We start from the raw sequence: 20350 nt of genomic DNA on the forward strand, positions 1-20350 counted from the left end.
CTTTGTTTTCTTTATGGCAACCTTGAAGCCGAATGATTACATGTTAGCAGAATGGAAGACTTTGGCAGTTCAGGGGTCACATATTTCCCAGAACGAGCATCCAGGCAACTCTTTAACAAACTGTCGGAGAAGCATTTGAGCCAGCGTGCCGGTTGTCTGTGGGCAGCGGGGCATAGCGAGGCCGTTGCTGAAAGGTTCTGCTAGTCTGAGTTGCACGTTGCTTTGGAGAAAAGCTTTTGCGAAATGAATAAATGTAGAAGTAACAGCAGGGCAGCTGGGACTGCTTTAGAGCACTGATGTGGGGTAGTTCACCTCCCATTGATATCTTAGGACCCAATCCCATCAACAGTTTCCTGGAAGAAGTGCAGTGAAATGAGGGTTGCCCCATACCTGGGATTTTAGCCCAGTAGTTTGTTGATAGTGCCCTTCCAGCGGTCATGTTGCTCGGGGTGGTGGTGCTCCATGTCTTGGCTACTGATCGATTAACAGTTAAATTTTTACATCCCATAACTGTTGGCCCATTACATTCCCCAAGTCACCAAATGCCCCCTTCCTACTAAGATATGTTACCTGTCCAGTGTCAAGTGACACCTTTTCTAGGTCTTCTTTCCTCATCAGGTCTGAAGGCAGCCCATCAGCACGAACCGTCTGGGTCCACCTTTCATTCTACATCAGTATAGTGAAAAAGAGGGTAAAATATTTGCTATGACTTCCATTTGGCTTGTCCGTGGGGAACATGTATTATACAGCCAAGCTCGTGCTCCTTATTAATAACAGTAAATAAATAATATATGAATAAATACAGATAACTAATCTATAAATAGCTTCATTTAATGAAGGATGGGGACATGAAAAGAGCCAGCAAATAGCAGAAAAATATAATATTCTTTTAAATTGTCAACATTTTTACTACCCAGTGATTTGAGCAGGGCAAGCCGGTGTTGGAAATAAGCTTTTAGAGATGTCATGTTTAAGTGGAACTTCTCAAACTGGAGACTGCAGTTGGACAACATGTTATGGGTTGGGACCGTGTGACGTTCTTTTTTGAAGATTTCCTCGTCTTGTTTGAATAAACAAAAACAGCACCCGGCACCCGTGACATTTATACATAGTGCACACAGCTGGTGCTTCCAAGGAAATTAAAGTCCTCTTAACAAAGTCAACATGTACTCATTGGAACAACAAGACTGATATAGTGTGAATTTGGATCTTCTGAACAACGGTGATAGCAAAAAAAACTGTTTGGCTCGCCCTCAGCAAGTGCAAACAGACATTCCTTCATTTTAAAGACTTGTTGAGTTTTTTCAGAGTATTTATGATGAATTTAAGGTCCCGTTTTGGGTTTGTGAGTGCTTTGTCAACTCTGATGAGTAATGATCCCTGCCGTGTCCTCAAATGCCCTGTTTGTATCGCATAATTGATCTTCGGAGCCACCCCGCGTCCCTGCTCGCCATCGTCTTTGCATGTGGTCATTTTGCTTTCGTTCAGCAGTGGTCACACGATGACACTAATCTGACCATTGTCAACTTGACGCGGAACCTGCGAGCGCTCCGAGAAAGTTCCGGGCAGCATACATTGAGGCATGGAACAGGATCAAGGGAAAAAACATTGAGCAGACCAACCATGTGGTTGTGGTAAAATTATGGTAACAATCTCTCAGCACACGTTTGAAAACTTTTTTTTGTCTGCGGTAAACCTAATTCAAAACACATACCTGCAGAAACACCATAGAAATATCCAAATATATATAGAACCTGTTCATAATGAGATCATTATTGGTCTTTTTTGTAGTTATTTGGAATACGTGGGTTATGGTGATGCAGAGAATATTCCAGAAGCACGTGACACCCTGAACTGGGCAGTAGGTGCATTCAGTCTGCAGTATTTCCTAATACCATGGAATAGGGCTACTAAATGGCTCTCACTCAGTAAACACGCTTCTTCTTGCATTTCATGGGTGTAATTTACACCTCTGTTTAAATTCAGTCGTGCACCAATGACTGTGATACATCAGAGTATAATATAGCAACAATAGTTAAAGCATTCTTTCATAAAAAGTGAACCAAAGAGCTGTGGGAAGCAAAATACATGCGGTATCAGAGGCTGCTTTTGTTGAGCTGCATGATGTGTGCAGTGTGGAAACATTTAATCTATCTTGTCAAACTGCTGAACTAGCAGGGTGTCAATTTTTATTAAAATACATTCACGGAACATAAAAAAAAAATGGGAAAATGATGTGCTGTGCTTTTAAGTATAATATCCATGAACGTAAGCACTGCAAGTAATAATTTTGCATTAACACACTAATTGGCTCTAATTACTACAGCCAGTTTGGAATCAATAACCCCTTGAGGTTCTTCCAGCTTTGTGGGTTCAGACTCCGTTTTACCCTCTCTAGGCTCATCTTTGGGAAATGCACCAGAGTACTGCATTCTCTCGCTCTCGCCCCTACGTGCCAAGCAGTACGTTCCTTTGATACCATCTTTCAGATGATTGTATTGTACTTAATCTCTGCCAGTCATCTGCTCTGCCTCTGCTATTTTTAATAAACAGAATTAAATATTATCCCATTGATAAGGTTTGGTAAAACTGTACATCTGTATATCAATCTCAGTTTTCTGAAATGCAGTCTGATTAATGGTATGGTTGTGCACACAACATACTGCACTGTACTCTGTTTACTTTAAGATACTAATCTTTGACAGTCAGTCTTGGTAAAAAAAAAGGAGAATCATGCAGCAAGACATAGAGAAAAATGCTCATCTTTCTGCCAGTTTGCATGAAAAAAATCACCATCCTGCTGCTGTAACTGTCCTTGGATAAGATGTGCAAGGGTGATCAAAACAAGAGTGTGTCGTTGCAGTGAAAGAGCGTCCCAGGTGGATATGAGGAGGGCTTTGGATGTCCTCCTGGAGGAAAATGAGGGTCTCCACAGGTGGTACACCTGGCACATCGGGTAGGGAGGAGCAGCCAGAGCCTGAAGGGCACTCTAATTAGTACCCAAGATGCACTGGGTTGTGACAGGAGCTGGCTGTTCGCTCCTCGGTGTTCCACTGCTATCTGCCTTCCCTTCTGTACGCCACATTATGGCTGAAAACCTGCATTTTCAAAATATTCACACAGCAGCCATCATCAGCGGCGCTATTAAAATGACTAAAAATGAGCCGTCTCCTGTTTTGCTGCCGCGCGGGTCAACTGGGACGACCACTTGAATGAAGTGCCATGTTAAATAGTGCAACATTAACTTTTCGTACTTGACACTGAGCTCACAGCCTTCTGATTGGAGTTACTGTGCTACAATCTGCATGATGATGCTACAGCTGACATGCAGATGGGGAGCAGCAGGTGGCGTAGTGCTTTGCACTGTCACCTTGTCATTGAAGGACCTGAGTTTGAATCCCTACTTGTGCAATAGCACCACTGATCAAGGTATCGTGTGGCATTTACAGTAAAAATCTCCAAGCTTTACAAAAGGGTAAATCATTGTAAAGTTCCTTAGAATACAAACGTAACATTGTACATTCACATGAACAATGATATCAGGTAAAGAAATAAATATAACAGTTTATCTACCAATCTAAACAATTTCATGTATATAATAATTTATAAATATATAATAATATATTCATGCATTTTCAAAACTGTTTACTAAATTTATCGATTGTGATATTAATATGTATATATAGAAATCAAGCAGTTTAACAATATTTAATTGGATATCTATATTCGCCATCCATCCAGTTTCAGTAACTTCTTTGTCCTAAGCAGGGTCATGGTGATCCAGAGTCTATCCCGGAAGCACTGGGCACAAGGCTAAAGGGGGGTTACACCCCAGACAGAATGCCAGTCCATCCCGTGGTAGCTATACACACACGATCACTCACCCATCCACATACTAAGTGAAATTTAGAGTCACTAGTTCACCTGAATTATGTGGGTCTAGACTGTGGGAAGAAACCAGAGCACCTGGACAAAACCCACACAGAGACAGCATGCAAACTCCACCGAAACTAAGCAGGGCTCAAACCCATGCCACGACCCATTTGCACCATCCAGGCACTGTGAGGCAGCAGCCCTACTCACTGCACAACTGTGCAACCTGATTGTGTGTGTGTGTGTGTGTATATATATATATATATCCACACTATATAGTTTTTGCTTACAGTTTTTGCATTTCTCCTGCCAACATTTAGTGTGGTGTTATATTCCACAGCACACAGAACACTTTACTACCCTTACAGAGGAATGTATAACTGTCACACAGAGTTCAGTCTCAGACATCAGTTTCGCAGTTCTTTTAAACAGCCACTGACAGCCAGTGACAGTCCAAATTATGAATCCAAAAGTCGGTGACAATCCGCATTTGAATATTTTTTATTTTTTTTGCATGCTGCATGGTTCAAATTAGCTGGGAGTCTTTCGCAAAGAAGTCGTGAAAATGTTTTATGTTCACAATCTTGATGTACTATATATCTTGAGCTGCGACCCTTAAGTGAGAGATTTGTGTGGTTTTTAGGCTCACACACCTGTGAAATTGAGATGTGAGATTTATTGCTCTTGTCCCTGCTCTCATACCATGGGTGCTGGGCAGTGGGGTAGAAGATTCTTGCCCCTTCTGCCCCGCCCAATTTGTAATTGTCAATTTAGCCAAAGGCTTGATTTAATCAGCATCCCATTCCCCACCTTTCTCCAATCCAGTTAAGATCAACCACATTTAATTTCTGGCCTGTCCTGCCCATGTGGCCTATGCAATTTTCCACAAATGGCAAAAAACAAACAAACAAAACAGACTTTTATGCAATCAACCGTTGTGTCTCTGCGCCAAGAGTGGATCCTAACTCGTATCTTGTGATGCTGTGAAATTCGATTTCTGTCCCCCAATACCGTGAATGTCAGTGTTGGTTATTCATGGGTCCCTGTGCCTGCTTGGTTTTTTTTTTCTCCTGCCAGACATTTGGGGAGCAAGAGAAAAGCCACTGCCCTCTAATCTCATTGCACCCACCTGCAGCGTGAGTAGTCCGGACTGGGTATCGAGTGTGCCACTCGCGCCATCAGACCAAGTGATCAGACCGTGAGGATCAATTGCAACCTTGGCACTGAATTCTGTTATTCTCGGTGGTGGAGGGTCGGGGGGGGTGTGGACTGTTCGTATCACTTCCACCGAGTGCAGATCAGCAGCGAGAGTCTTGCGTACACGACCATGCAGCTCTTCCTGGATATGGTTTTTACAGTTCATAACTATAATTAAGAACCAAAATCAATAGCTAGACCCATCTTTCTAATAAATAAATCATAATATTTCATTTATCTACAGGGATGGCATCAAATGCATTTCTTTGGGCTGTGGGAGGGGGATCTGGGGGTATATATGTTAATATTTAAGCCAAGAAAAGTTTTATAATAGCTTCATTGTTAGTCTTCATAAATGTCCTGCAGGTTTGCCACGTGTATCACCCACGTATGTATATTATTATAGATGGTTGCAATACTGTCGTACTTAGAATCTATAATTACTTTTCCAGCTGGGGCAGGGCAGCTTTGTTAGGAGCCGGTCTGGATACCTGGCTGTGCTTGTCGCTGCTGCAGGTGGTGACACGGCTCCCATGGTGCCCATTCCCACCCGGTTACTATACAGCTGCTAAGTGTAGCAACAGGCTGATGGGGCGTTAAAAAGAAACACGATTAGAAGACAGCTCTTGCTGAGCGCTCATGTCTTACAGCATCTCCCTACCGGCAAGCTGTGGAAGACTCTTTCAGTGATCCAGGTTGAATCAGAATAGATGATGGGAGGTTTCCTTGTTCCCTGGATGAGAGTTGGCTTGGCTAACTCTAGCACATGCTTCTCTCCGAAGCAGTGTGCAACAGAGTAAACAAGAAGTGCGTTTCTCAACAGACGAAGAGCTTTAGATACAGAAGCGTAATTATTAAAGCACAGCTTGTCTGACTTTGCCATCCCTTTGCTGGTACGCATCATCGATAGCTGTCTGTAGAACCGAGGATCAGACAGGAAATGCTGATCATGAGACACGATGGATCGGGTCTTGCAGACTTTGGATGCTGATCCTTTGACCATCCTCTAGGCCATAACCACAGTCTCGAACCTGGATTTTAAATAGCAATAGTCCCTAGAACTGTTATTAGTGCTGTTTCATACTCCACGGCAATTCCTGCTCCAAAGCCATTCCTGGTCTTTTGTACCGTGGTAGGCTGATTCCAGCAGAGAAAAGGCTCCGCTCTAAAAGAAAATGAGGTTGTGTAAAAGTTAATACCTCGCACAATAGCACAACTTCTATTGCACAGATACATTTGAGCGAGGAAAGGGAAGGGTGAAGATACGGGAAAAGCGGGCCAGGTTTAACAAGTAGCGCGTTCTGTCCCTATCCACATCCTAGAAAAAAGCCCAGAAGGGTCCTCCAGCCCTGGGCCCCGGCACCGTGCTCTATTTTTTCCTGGCACCAGCAGGGGTATTATTCACAAGTAATGAGAACAGCTTGCAGCTTTCGACCAAAGGAATGCCGGATCAGAAACCGCACGCCGATTTCTGGAGTGGACCACGGTAAAAAGAATGCTGAAATTCCTTTGTGGTATCGAAGGCTCGCCGCCTGTAAACAAAGTAGAGAGCCTTGGAGCAAAGAGACATTAGGAGGGGAACGAAGGTGATGGGCAATCTGCGCGTCTCCCCTAGAAGGGGTGTGTTTGGACAGGGCGGCCCACGGATGAGGTATTCTGCCCTTGACACAGTCAACATCCCTAGCAAGCATGGAATTGTCAGCAAAAGGGGGTTCTGGGGAGACAGAACAAACACACTGCTGCTCCGACGGCTGTGCTGTTAATTCACCTCTGAAATGCTCTTGCTCATCATCCCTGGCACCTCGCGTGGAATCCCTGGAGTCAGCACGTCCCGGTGTCCGTTCCCGCCAAAACTCCTCATCCCGCTCGGAAATGACACTCTGGCAGTGGAATCCGAATTTGGCCACCCTTCTGCCTCCGAACAACAACTGTATTTAGAAGAAAAAAAAAAAACTGTGATAGTGAGTAACAACAGTGGGTGCAAAAGGAGAGAAGCTGTTTCGAATCAGTGTGTGTAAAGTTGCCCCAAAAAAGGAGGGAAAAACGCTGACTTTCGTGAAATTGATCTCGGTGATGGGATTAAGGAGGCCATGCGATGCGTGTCCTGGAACCCGGGTGTTAAAATGGCCACCGGTCCTTCTAGTAGTAACGTGCAGTGCGCTGCCTGATAACCCAGTGCCAGAAAGCATAAATCCCATAAATCACACTATGTTGAGAAGGAATAAAGGAAACAGCTATTAGACGGAGCCTGCTCTGCAGTCATTGACTTGTTTCATAACCGTTTTCATTTGCAGGAAGAATCAGACTGAGATTTATACCAGAACCACTTCCCAGATGCTATGTTTTCCAGGCCAATTTTATTAAATGGCCTGGAAAAAATTACTTTGGCTAAATGGCTATATCCATCCATGCATTATCAATAACCAGTTGTCTGATGCAGGGTCAAAGCAATCCAGAGCCTATCCCAGAAACACCTGAAGTTGGGCAGGGTACACGGTGGAAGGGATGCCAGTCCATCACAAACACTCATTTACACGCTAAGATTAACTTAGATTCAACCATCCACCTCAAATACATGTCTTTGGACTGTGGGAGGAAACCAGAGCACCTGGAGGAAAGTCACAGCAACACAGGGAGATCAGTCCAGCCGCAGTGAGTCGGAGCTGGATTCCAACCTACATCTGAACCCACTACCCAGGAGATGCAAAGCATAAACGCTACCACTGTTCTACCGTGCTACTAAGAATTATTTTTTCTTTTTTTTGGACAGCATGTAGGTTAAGTTCTCATGTAGCGATCAGCTAAGGTTGGGCAGTACATCTGCCCAAACCAAACACGTTCCGCTCCGAGACCACGGCGGCTCTGGCAGCCCTCTGGATCGGTGGGCAGCTGCATGACAGGGCAGCGTCTTTACACACCGAAAGCCTGTAGTGTCTGGCAGACCGCCATTGATCGCTGATTGTATCTCATGGGATCTAATCGGGTCTTATCGGCCAGGTGAGGCTGCCAGAACCGGGCGATGTCAGGCCCCGGGGCGGTCCATGGGTTGGCCCTTAATGGAGACACATGCGGATCAATACGGACCCTCTGAGACGGCAGCCGCAGCAGCTTTATTAGAGGCTGCGATACGATATCCTGCCCCCATTAATTGGCACCCGTTTAGCTACGAGATGAACCTGTTGGTACAGAAGCACATTTCAGTGTTTGCACTACTGCAGTGGTACTGACTGCATTGTGTACATCTCAGCTTAGTTATTCACTTAACCCACTCAGAAAACATAGGTGCTGCAGCTGAGGGGTAACTGGTAGTGTAGTGGTTTGGGCTGTTACCTTTGGGTCCAACGGTTGTAGGTTCAACTCTCATCTCTGCCTGTAGCACTCTTGAGTAACCCTGCATAGTGCTGATAGAATTACCCCCCTGGGTAAATAACTGTAAGTCACTTTGGGGAAAAAACATCTTAATAAATGTAACTCTCACAATACAATTTTTTTTTAATGAAAATTAAGGAGGTTGAACTCAAGCCCTAACCACCTTGGTGTTAAGGATTAAGGGGCTATTATTATTATTATTATTATTATTATTATTATTATTATTATTATTATTATTACCTTGTATTCTGAAGGTTCCTGGTTCTAATCCCACCGCTGCGGTACTGCCTTCATCAAGGCGCTTCCCTTGAATTGACACGGGAAGAATTTTCTGCATTATTAATGGGTAAATAATTGATCATTAGGTAGCTTTGAACAAAGATGTCAATTAAATGAAGCTTCATGAAAGCAATCACTTTGAAGACGTGCTGTCAGGGAGTAACATGTTAAGCTTAGCTCACATAATTTTATGATTATTTTTTCCAAATAATATGCATAGCTTCCTAATAATCCATGTGAGGTGTTCATACCGGACGTCTTCAGGCTGACCAGTATAATCCTCACACTACCGAGCAGAGGATCTCTCTCCCTTAGACTGTTATCTGTGAACTAATTTGACATTTTGCTGTTGGCTGAACTGCTTCACATCTAAATAAAATATGATTTCTCCCCGAAAGCCTGTTAACATGTTTGAAAACAACATTTAAGTCTACCATACAAAAGGAGGTATTATGTAATGATCATAATAAAGCTGAAAAGGCTCCGCTGGCCAACTTGACTGATGATCACATTATTGGGGGATGAATTCCCCATGTTTTAATTTAACATTTAATTAAAAAGATGTTTTGGTGGGGAGCGAGGACTCCACAGAACACGGCCATCCTCCCAAAGGAAGTAAACATGTCGCGGTGACAGTTTATTCTTCGGGGGGTGATGCCGTTCATTCGCAGTAATTCCTTACTGAATTTGTTATCCTTTTGCAGCAAATGAGAGGTAAACACATTTCCCGTGCTTTTTCTCCACCGTGTTATTAGCGTGTGCCGTAGCACTTACATTTGTTCATTCAGCTGATGCTTTTATCCAAAGCGACTTACAACGTTAAGCTACTTTCAGTTGAGCAATTTAGGGTAATTTTGTTGCTCCAGGGTATTATGGGGAGGTGGGACTTGAACCTGCAACCTTTGGGCTGAAAGGCAGCAGCAGCACTAACCTCTACGCTACCAACTGCAGCTTTACTAAATTAATAATTTAATATTTTAATGCCCCATTAAATTATTCATTTAGCCAATGTTTTTCTGCAAAAGCACTTACAATGTTAAGCTACTTGCAACGATTTGCCTATTTAAACAGCTGGGAAATTGTATTGGAGAAATTTTAGGGTAAGTACCTTCAAACCTGCAACCTTTGGCTCCAAATGCAGCATCTCCAACTGCTGTGTTGTAAGCTGCCCCTGCAGGAAGGAATTAAGGGGAAAGGTAGACAGAGTGATAGTAAGACCAAACGGTTAAACACCTTTTTTACATTTTTCATATTCACATTTAAGTTTCTGTGCCTTACAGGGGTAAAATGGTAAACTGGCTCGGAATAAAGTCACCCACTAAGCAGCGAAATGAAAATCACACCAGCTCACCTTCAGCATGGTCTCTGCTTTGAGCTCCTAGGACTAAACCTCAACTATTTTTACATATTTCAAAGTATCAAAATAAATAAGTTCTTCACATTCGATAAAGTTGGGGCTCACGTATGATGGTGTCACCGGAGACAACATTTAACCCTAACATGTACATACAGAGGGGCAGGGGGTTGCACAGAGGTTTGCGCTGTATTCCTGCAATTGAAAGACCAAGATAATACCCTTGGTCAAAGTCCTTACCGTGATTTCACACAGCACCCTTGCTGTTTAAACGGGTATCAATGGGTAAAAGGAGGTTCATATGCCAACATAACACTGCAAATTGCCTGGGACTAAGGTGTCAGGTAAATCACAAACACACACACACACACACACACACACACACACACACACACACACACACACACACACACACACACTAGCTGAAACCGCTTGTCCCAAGTGGGGTCGCAGCGAACCGGGGCCTAACCCAGCAAGGCTGGAGGGGGAGGGGACACACCCAGGATGGGATGCCAGGCCATTTCCAGGCACCCCAAGCGGGACTCGAACCCCAGACCCGCTGCACCACCATGCCCCCCTCTCGTAAGGTAAATAAATAGAATAAAAACGTAGAATGATTGCAGATGGTTTCGCAAACGAAGGCTCTCAAAGTGAATTCATTGTCATCTATGTGCTGTCATCACGAGTTCCCCGGGGCACTGGAACTGGACTCGCTCTAGATGGTCTTTAATATAAATTATTTGGTGCACTAGCTACGCTTCTGCGTTTCCATACGCCTGCTGCGCTTATAGTGCGGAGTCTGTGCAAAAAGGCCACTGGAGGAATTATCCGCTTCCCAGCAGTTAAAAAAAATGGAGGGAAAAAAAAAGGAAAAGGCCTTGGACAATTTTCAGATGCAAAATGAGCTTTTTTTGGACTAACATGAACAATTTTTTTTTGTATTTGTTTCCCTCAAGTGAGTTTTGAGGGTTTTTCTCCTGTGTTTTCTGGCTGCGAACGCCGCTCGTGCTCCGCGATGAGGAAAGACGGCCGCTGCGGCACTCGCCGTGTCTCGGGAGGCTCCTGCAAGCGGCGCAGAGCTGTTCCGCAGCCCGTCCCACCGCGCCGCCCCCTCTTTGGGGTGTGTGAACATGCAGGCCTTTGCCGCAAAATGCCACCGCGTCCTGGCGGATGTTACGGGGCTTCTGAGCTCCCGCTCCCGAGCTCCCGCTGCACCGCCATGTATCATTCGTTGCCAGATCGAAGGAACTGCAACGATTTGGCCCCCCGCTGCTCGTCGCCAATGACAACAGTCAAACAAATAATTCACGAACAGCACGAAATTGCAAGAAATTGTGCTTTAGTTGATGCTCGGAGTGCGCGAGCAGCTCTCTGCTGACTGGTGTTAAAACTCAGAGTCCAGTGTGATCGATAGTCATTTTCAACTAAGGATTCTACCAGCTGGCTGCTTTGGGAATCGATCTGCTTAACCACGGACGGCGCTGCGAGCGAAGGAATCGCTCTGGGAAAATGAGCATGTGACACGGCCAGCGAGCGTAGAGGCTGCTTGCTTTGCATTTCGTTGAATTTAATTAGATATTATTTTATATACACAGTTGGTGCTTTTGTCCAAACTTAACAATGTTATCCTAAATATAATAATTTACCTATTTGTACAGTAAGGTATTAGTGCTGTATCAATTCAGGGTAAGTACCTTGTTCAAAGGCACGAAAGCAGCATTTGGGATTCAAAACCGTGTCCTTCAATGACAAAGTGACAGCTCTAACCACTACGCCACCTACCACCCCTTGATTTTGGTTTATTTTTGACCTTCCACTTGACTTAAGCACCTAAAACGACAGGATACTGTACTGAAATGTCAGCCCTCCCAGCTGACAAACATTTCCCAGCATCCTTTGCCCCTGCGCAGTGTACCAGACGTCCCGTTCCATTCTTCTGATCGCTGATCCAACTTCGGCCCATATATATGTCCGAGTGATTCCCGCGCTGCCACATTGACCGTTTTCCCAAGTTCTCTTTCCTTTGTGTCAGTTCATATGCATATGATTTATTGTCCTAATAAAGTATGTTTGGAAATCAGTAAACCAGAGAGGTCCAGCTGAAACCACGCTTTTGGCAGAAACCCACTTTCGTTATTTATAGGTTGCTTTGCTGAACTTATGTTGCAGTAACACCGTAATGTTATATGTTATTTAGTATAATTTTTTGTAATTTTTGATCTTTACGGTGACAAAGCTCCCCATCACAGTTTGTGGTATGGGATATGGTTATTTCCTCCTCTTTGTAGATTTACACAGAGAGGTAACATTCTTCTGCTTGGTTTGTCAGAAACCATTCGGCAGAAGGAAAACATGCAGACATCACAGAGACCAAATGGGATTCGATGCCGTGTCCAACCTTGCAGCCTGATACGGCCCCCTTTTTCTTTTTTTTACAGTATATCCAAATCCAATCCAAAGTGCTCTGTGACATTGACCAAACGCATGATTATTTTTTACTAGGTTCAGTTTCCTCGCTCCAGTTTGGAAGAAATATTCATATGATTTGTGATTTTTTTGAGCTGGACCTGCTCTGCACTGGAAACTTTTCGTCATTTTGCAGAAAAATCACCTGCATCATCACAAGGTGCCTGCTGGGATTCTCATCTGTTTCTATGGAGACATCTTCCACGCGGCACCCGTGCAAAAAAACGCATGGACGTTTTATCTTATTGGCTGCATTTATTTTTTTAAAGAAGTGATTCAGACCGTGGCAGCGCACGGCTGAATACCGCACTCCGTACATCGGATACACAGAGGAGTACCTGAGTGCTCTCAGACGACCATTGCGCTTACATGCATCTTGGAATGAAACCCACAAGATAGCTTCACAGATACATGTGTGATTCATTCACCAGATTTAACGTTTTCAAGTCTGTCCAACACATTCCCAAAAAGAGGGCCCCCGGGCAAAAAAAAAAAAAAGAAAAAAAAAAAACACTTTACTGCTTTTTATTGAAGACATTCAATATTTTTCTACGTACTCCTTCCGGAACAATCCATCTTACTTTCAGCCTTTTCTCCTGATTTCCCCCCTTGATTTAGGATCTTGAGCCCACCCCAGACTTCCACAGCAAATAGTCTGTTTTTTTAATAGCTCCTGGAACCCAGTCAGAGTTGAAGTCAGCAGTGCCACAGGGGTGTTGTGCTCCTGACCTTAATTTATTGCAAAATTTCGAGAGACAGAAAAAAAAGCGGCCAAAGATTCAGCACAACGGAACGGGGCGAAGACAAAAGAGCTGATCAGAATCAAGGTGTCGAGACTCTTTTCTCATTTCCTTTGCCGTTTTTTAATAATTTCTTCACTTCCGACATTGGACCGTACGGGACTACAACGCAGCGATGTTACAATTAAACCTCTACATTTCTATGTCCTTTCACAATTCCCATTATGCCGCTATCATGTGGACAAGTTTAATTTAGTGATAAGATTTCTTCCACAATTAGTCCTTTTTTAATAGGTGGGCCCCTACTTCCACCATAGATAATCTTTATTTTTCAGATTGTTATTGTCTGATGCTATTTTATTGCTGGCGTATTATGAGTTTATAATATCAGCCTCGTGACTTAGAGATAGGAAATACCCATCGGTAGTAAGAGATAATTTAATAAAAGGATAGTGATTAGGTCCATTACTCCCCAGAACAACCTAGAGTACATGAGTCCTAAAAAGGGATTTCCTTTTCAGCCAACAATTACGTTTATAAATACGCAAAATTTATTGAATAAGAACTCTGGGTAATTTTATATCGGAGTACAAATAAATGGAGCAGAAAAGGACTGCTGTCCGCTTTTATTTCCTCTTGGTTGTTGCGCCATTCATTGGTGAAAAAGCAAATCCAAGTCAGCGTCTTATCAGCGAGGCAATTTGTTAGCAGCGCTGGACTAAGGGAACATTGTTCTGGGAGCTCGACTGCGCCGATCTCACCGTAACCCCATTCCATTTGCCTTAATCGTCCCCCGGCGCCCGTCTCCTTCCGAGCCCGATCGCATTTCTGTTCCTCATTGTGGGTGCAGGACCACGTGGAAACATAACAATGCCCAAAATCTGAAACAGAACAAATAATGTAAGGCAGAGAAAGGCATAGTTATGCACAGAGAGCCAGATATATATCATTACCTGTGACGGCAGCTGTTTGTTTAAAACTAAATTATTTGACGGCAATTCATTTTCTCATCACCTGGCAACGCGTGGCTGTTTGAATAGATTTCCCAGCGTGTCTCGATGAAACGCTAGTCCCTCGGTCTGTCAAACACTGCTGCACTTAAACTCACTGCGCACCCCTAGGTTTTTCGACATTAGCGAACGTTAATGACCCTAATTAATTAAGCAAATTAGATCTCCCTCATCCTTAGCGTCAGTTGAGTAAAGACGTGGGCTGACTACAGTCACGCTTCTATGTCCGGCATCTCCGATATGATAGTATATGGGGTGGTCTCTACAACAGGTAGCATCGTGTCTGGAGCTGTTTTGCTGTCTTGCAATCTGGGTTTGAATCCCGTCTCCTGCTGCAGTCCCTTTCGTCAAGGTTCTTACCCTGAGTTCATTCTGTATAAATGACCTGCTGTATAAATTTTCTAGTTTATACAGCTCGGTTTTTTTACTGTGTCAGTGCAGGTTTAGAACCTCGATCAAGGATACTACAGCAGGAGCCGGGATTTAAAACCAGATTCCGTCCATTGCACGGTGACAGTGCTAGCCGCTGGGCTAACTAGGCCGTACACTGTTTTACGCTCTTCCCAGTTACTTTAACAGCTTCTTCTGCTTAGAAAGCCTCACATCTTCTGATGCATTTTCACGGCACAAAACCTGAGAGTGGTCTCACAAAGCGGAACAGAACCAGAGTTTCTGCCGTGTGTGGTGGCACGAAACGACCTTCCGGCCACTGTCCTTTCCTACCAAGTTTTTAGCCGCGTCTCGTGAGCCTCTGGGCCAGTTCTCAAACCTAAAACCGAGGACATTGATCTGTTCCCTGTGCTGGGAGACTGTGGCCTGGATGGGACATCAGCATGAGGCTCTAATGGTTGCTCTGAGTCAGCAGCTCAGAGGAGCTGATCTCCACATTCCAGCAGTAACTTGATTCATCGCTCTGTGGTCTTGTAAACGTATGTCTGTAAGGCGAGAGTGGTACACAGAGCCGCCTTGGCCATAAAGGTACCATGGTATGGGCAAAAACAGGACTTTTAACAGCCCTCCACTACTTGGGTTTAGACATTCCAGAAATGTGTTGCTTTTTAGAAATGTACTCCGATACTGTTATTCTTTAGAAGCATTTCAGGCTCGATGAATTGAAAAAGGGAAAAAAAAAACTTTCTGGCTCTAAATTAAGCTTTGCGTTCATTGCCAATACAGGGAGCTTGAGTTCTTCGGTATAATACAAACAGAAAACCGATATTTAATTTCTCAGTGGGATACGCACAGTCGTAAAGATCCACTATTTGGAGCGAAACTTTAAAAAGTGTGTCAAGAATCATGAAAAGGAAACGCTCGAGGCGTCGAGACGATGAGTTGTCTTTGTGCGGTCAGATGGCTGTGATGTTAATACGGCACATTTGCTCGACTCTGGGTGGCCTCCATTATCCGAGTGGAAGAAGCTCTCCGTCCTCATCCTGCTCCAATGGTCCAGCTCCTCATTTTCTTGCCCGGAGAAACTCGCGACACATCACTGGCACTTTCGGGGGAACATTCCGGAGTCGGTGGAGTGCTGCAGGAAAGTGATCATACATATATTCCCTTTGTCTCCTGCTTTAATTCCTGCTAGGATGTATAAATTATAGTCGTGAAATTCGTCTGTACCTCCTCTTACTTATGTGCCTCTGACCTTCTCACACTGATAAAGAGAACTCATTTTTATTTTACTTTAAAGCCATAATGAAGTGGGGGGCATGGTGGCGCAGTGGGTTTGGCCTCTGCCTGCTCTCTGGTGGGTCTGGGGTTTGAGTCCCGCTTGGGGTGCCCTGTGACAGACTGGCTGTGTGTATCCCCCCAGTCTTGTGCCCCATGTTTCCGGGTTGCGCCCCGGCTCGCTGCAACCCAACTTGGGACAAGCGATTTCAGTCAGTGTGTGTGTGTGATGTAATGAAGTGTATGAAGGTCAGAGATGTGAGTTTGCAAGCAATGTTTTAAGACGTCTGTGTGTTTTAAGTCTTTCATGGGACAGAGGGTAGCAAAGTGGTAAGAGCTCCTTTCTTCAGCAAGGAACTTGCCCTAAAGTGTTCCAGTACAATTTCCCAGCTGAACAAATAGTTGTAAGTTGCTTTGGATAAAAGTATCAGCTACATGAATAAATGTAACGCCCTTCTTGAACCTTGAAAAGGATTCAGCTGTTCTGAGGGAAATCATTGAATCTTTGGTTCTTAATCTATGGGCGCATGGATGGACTTCTGGGGTGTGTCTGATGAAAGCTTGCCGTGAATTTATTCAGGGAGATTTTTCTCAGGAAAGGTCCTTACCTTTTGCTGGATTGTTAAAGGGGTCCGAGACCTTTAATATGATGAAGATCCTCTGGTTTATCTGTATTATCTATGAAACCGCTGCAAGGACATGAACCAATACTTCGGCGGCAGGACGTATCCTCGACTGGAGGCGCTGTGCTCTCACTGCCTGCTGATGGGGTACAGCTTTCCATGTTGATGCTGTTTACATGTTGGCCAGTATGGTATTCTGAGTTCTTGTTCCATGTTGGCAGCTGTGTCTCGGCTCTTGGGATGTAGCCCATGAGGCTGCAACCAGCATTATTTGATCTGAGGCTATGAACACATTGGTTCTAGCAGTACATCAGCCGTACAGTTTGTGACCACCTGGATGGAGCCAAATATTGAGAGGTTTCAGCATTGAGGTTGATACCCAGCCTTCTGCCATGTGTCTGCGTGGTGTCTTCTCAATTTCTCTTGTCCACATACTTTTCCTGGGGATGGTTTTCAAACCCAGGCTATCTTTGGTTCCTTAATTTCGAGGAAATTTTGAACAAAGCTTTGCTTATCAAATGGAAGCTTGGTGGACTGGCTCACGGTATGAATTACAGCATGGTAACATGCTCTAGTGGGTAATGTGGAGCATTTGTTTCTTGAACCCTGTGAGAAACAGGCACATTTGGAGATTTGATAAAAGGATGTTGCCGCAGGCTTCCAAGAGACAGATCGGTTCTAGTGACTCCAAGTCACCTTGGCAGAGAATCTTCCTGCACGCTCATGGGCTTTAAAACATGAATAAGACCCTCGTACCACTCTTAGGGGCTGACGCTGCACGGCTGCGTAGAAGTCCCACAGGCGAGAGGAACGATGTTTCTACACGAGTGATTGTTTTCGAACAATCCAATTAACATTCTGCAGCTTTCTGCGTCTGAATCAGCCCTATCACATCGGCGTTGCCACGGTAACAGACATGCTTATTTGCAAGCTGTTGGCAGCTCCTGCCTGTGGGCGCTTTACTTTTCATACACTTTATAGGAAGGTGGTTTGAATTCAATTTTGTGTCGCATATTTACATTTTTCTACATGAAATATTTGTGTTGCTGTCAATTTCTGGAGGAGCTGGAATGACAGAAATGGGTACATGTGTGCAGATGGATCATTACTGGTTACGCATTCATAGGTGATCAATTTTTCAAAAGGAAGAGGAATCCTTTTTGCAAGCATAAATCTGTGCAGTATTCGTGTTTTCATACCCCCATTAGGCAGATAAATATCTTTGTGTTGCATCGCTGAAGGCAGACAGGAAGAGTCTTTAATCTGTAACGCATGTGTTTTGTGATGATCCTTTCACTGTTTAACTGGCACTCGGTGTTTCCCACATGGATCTTACATGTGTTCTTCTGTCATTTCAGAGACTGAGACAATGGGAGGCAAGTTAAGCAAAAAGAAGAAGGGCTACAATGTGAACGACGAGAAGGCCAAAGACAAGGACGCCAAGGCAGAAGGAGCGTCGGCCGAGGAGGGCGAGGCCCAGAAGGAGAGCAAGGAGGAGGCGCCGGCGGCGGCCGAGAGCAACGAGGCGGCAGCCAACGAAAAGACTGAGAAGGATGCCCAACCGGCTGCCGACCAGACAGCGGCCAAGGAGGACGACAAGGGCGCGGCAGCCAAGGAAGAGGAGAAGCCCACCGCCAACGCCAAGCCGAAGGCCGAAGCACCCAAGAGCGCCGAATCCGCCGCCCCCAAGGAGGAGGCCAAGACTCCAGCCGCTGCTGACGCCGCTCCCGCTAAAGAGCCTGCCCAAGAGGTGAAGGCCCCGGCGCCGGCACCCCCGGTGACCGAGAGCAAGACGGACGGGGCCGACGCCAAAAAGACTGAGGCCCCCACGGCACCGGCAGCGAAAAGTGAGGCCGCACCCGCCGCCTCGGAGGCCAAGCCCACGGAAGCCCCCGCGCCTGCCGCCGCTGCGCCTGCTGCCGCTGCACCCAAGGAGGCCCCCGCCAAGGAGGCGGCCCCCAGTTCCACAACGGCCGCTACTGACAGCGCAGCCCCAGGGAAGGAGGCCAATGCCACGGAAGCACCAGTCCCCAGCAAGGATCAAACCGTAGCAGTTCAAGATTAATGGACAGCTTCTTTTAAATCGGAAACGACGACCAGAAAAAGAATACAATTAAATTGAATTGCCCATCCACATTATTATTATTATTATTATTATTATTATTATTATTATTTTTCTGCTGTAGTATTTGAACTTTGATACAGGTCTGTTTTAACCACCCGCCTCATGCTTCCATCCTCACCAGTCCTCTGGGTTCTGCCCCATCTCCGGGTGTCCCGCTTCCATGTCTGAAGCTTCCGCCGGGGAGCTCCAGGACCATAAACCATCAGCGCTCCTGGACTCTCCACTCTGCAGATGTCTGAAAACGAAACGGAAGGGTAGAATCTCTTTACCAGCTGGACATGCACTCTTTCGGCCCCACCTGGACCTCCCAGACACACCCTCTCACCCCCTCATCCACCACCACTCCCCCTCCAGCCCCATCTTCTCCCTCTTTCCCAGGGTGCAATGTTCCTCACTGCGTCTGTAGGGCCAGCGTTGTGATTCTTCCTTCGTGTTTCTCCTCCAGCCCCCTTTCAGCCCCTCGACTCTCCTTTCCCCCTTTCTGATTTGTTTTCACTTTCCATGATGGTCATCGATCCCTCCCTTTCCTCCCCAAATCACATAGATCTGCCCCCGGCGCCTAGAACCGTCAGAGCTGAGGAAGCGCGCAGCGCTGCAGCGCCCCACCGCCCCATCGCCCAGTGCTATCCTGCTCCCCGCAGCTGCCCGTCGGTGACCCTGCCCTTTATTCCCTCAGTTTTTGGGTCTACTGACAAATCCGCAACATTATCCTGCCTGCCCCTCTCTAGTGGCTCTCAACTTGCAGTCCAGTCGGAATGGGAGCGTGGCCTCTTCGACACGCTTCTCCGCAGAGTAAGTCCGTGACAAATTGTTTTACACCTCAAGGTGATTAACAACCCGCAGCAGCGACAGCAGCTTTTTCCATGGTAAATCACAGCGGAGGATACAAACCGTGTTCATGGCACTAAGCGCTGGCAGTTCACTTTGCCAGCTGCGATCCTCGAAGCCTGATGCAACCCGCTAAACGGGTCACGACCCATGACCAGGTTGAGCACCACTGACCCAGCTGACCTCTCTCTTACCCGCACATTCTCTGTCATTTTTTTCTCTAGGTATATAGATATATATAAATATATATTTCGCGCTATTTAGGTTTCTACTGGCTAACACACAGCGTTCCCCTCGACGTCAGTATTAACACCCATCTATGTTGAAGCGCCGCCAAGAACGTTCTGTGCTAGCCGGGCCGCCTCTTCCTCTCTTGACAAAGTAAATGCATGTCCGTGGTTGGGTGCACCTGTAGTCCTGTCTTTCGGTCAAGTGGAAATGGAAAAAAAAGTCTGCATTCATTACAATTACACTCACTGTTCCATTCTGTGTCTCTGACACCAAACACAACCCATTGAGAAAAAAAAAAAAGATGTAAAATGGATGCATTCAAATTCTATGTACTTGTATACATGGTGCAACAGTAATAAAATGTAAGTAATGGATAAAAAACACAATGTCGTCCACGAGGTAATATGTTCTTTCTGCGGTGCATCTTAAAGCTCTCCATACACGCAATAATGGAAGGAGAGGGACGTGATTTCGGTCGATAAAAGGAAAAAGCCAGACGATGTGGTCTTGGTTCCACTAAGGTGTTAACAGAACTAAAAAAGCAGCTAACCCCAACACGATAAGAACACCTGATGAGCACAATCAGA

General features: G+C 45.3%; 1 protein-coding gene across 1 annotated transcript in view; it reads left to right on the forward strand.

Moving 5' to 3' along the window:
* The window catches only part of basp1 (brain abundant, membrane attached signal protein 1), a 38769-nt gene extending 18623 nt beyond the window's left edge, over positions 1-20146 (forward strand). The window contains exon 2 of the mRNA XM_018757561.2: positions 17938-20146. Within this exon, the coding sequence (XP_018613077.2) occupies positions 17949-18644 (696 nt within the window). The 5' untranslated portion in view covers positions 17938-17948 and the 3' untranslated portion in view covers positions 18645-20146. The remainder of the gene's footprint in view (positions 1-17937) is intronic.
* The last annotated feature ends 204 nt before the right edge of the window (positions 20147-20350 follow it).

The sequence above is a fragment of the Scleropages formosus genome, chromosome 7 (genome assembly GCF_900964775.1).
Source record: "Scleropages formosus chromosome 7, fSclFor1.1, whole genome shotgun sequence".
Taxonomy (NCBI): domain Eukaryota; kingdom Metazoa; phylum Chordata; class Actinopteri; order Osteoglossiformes; family Osteoglossidae; genus Scleropages; species Scleropages formosus.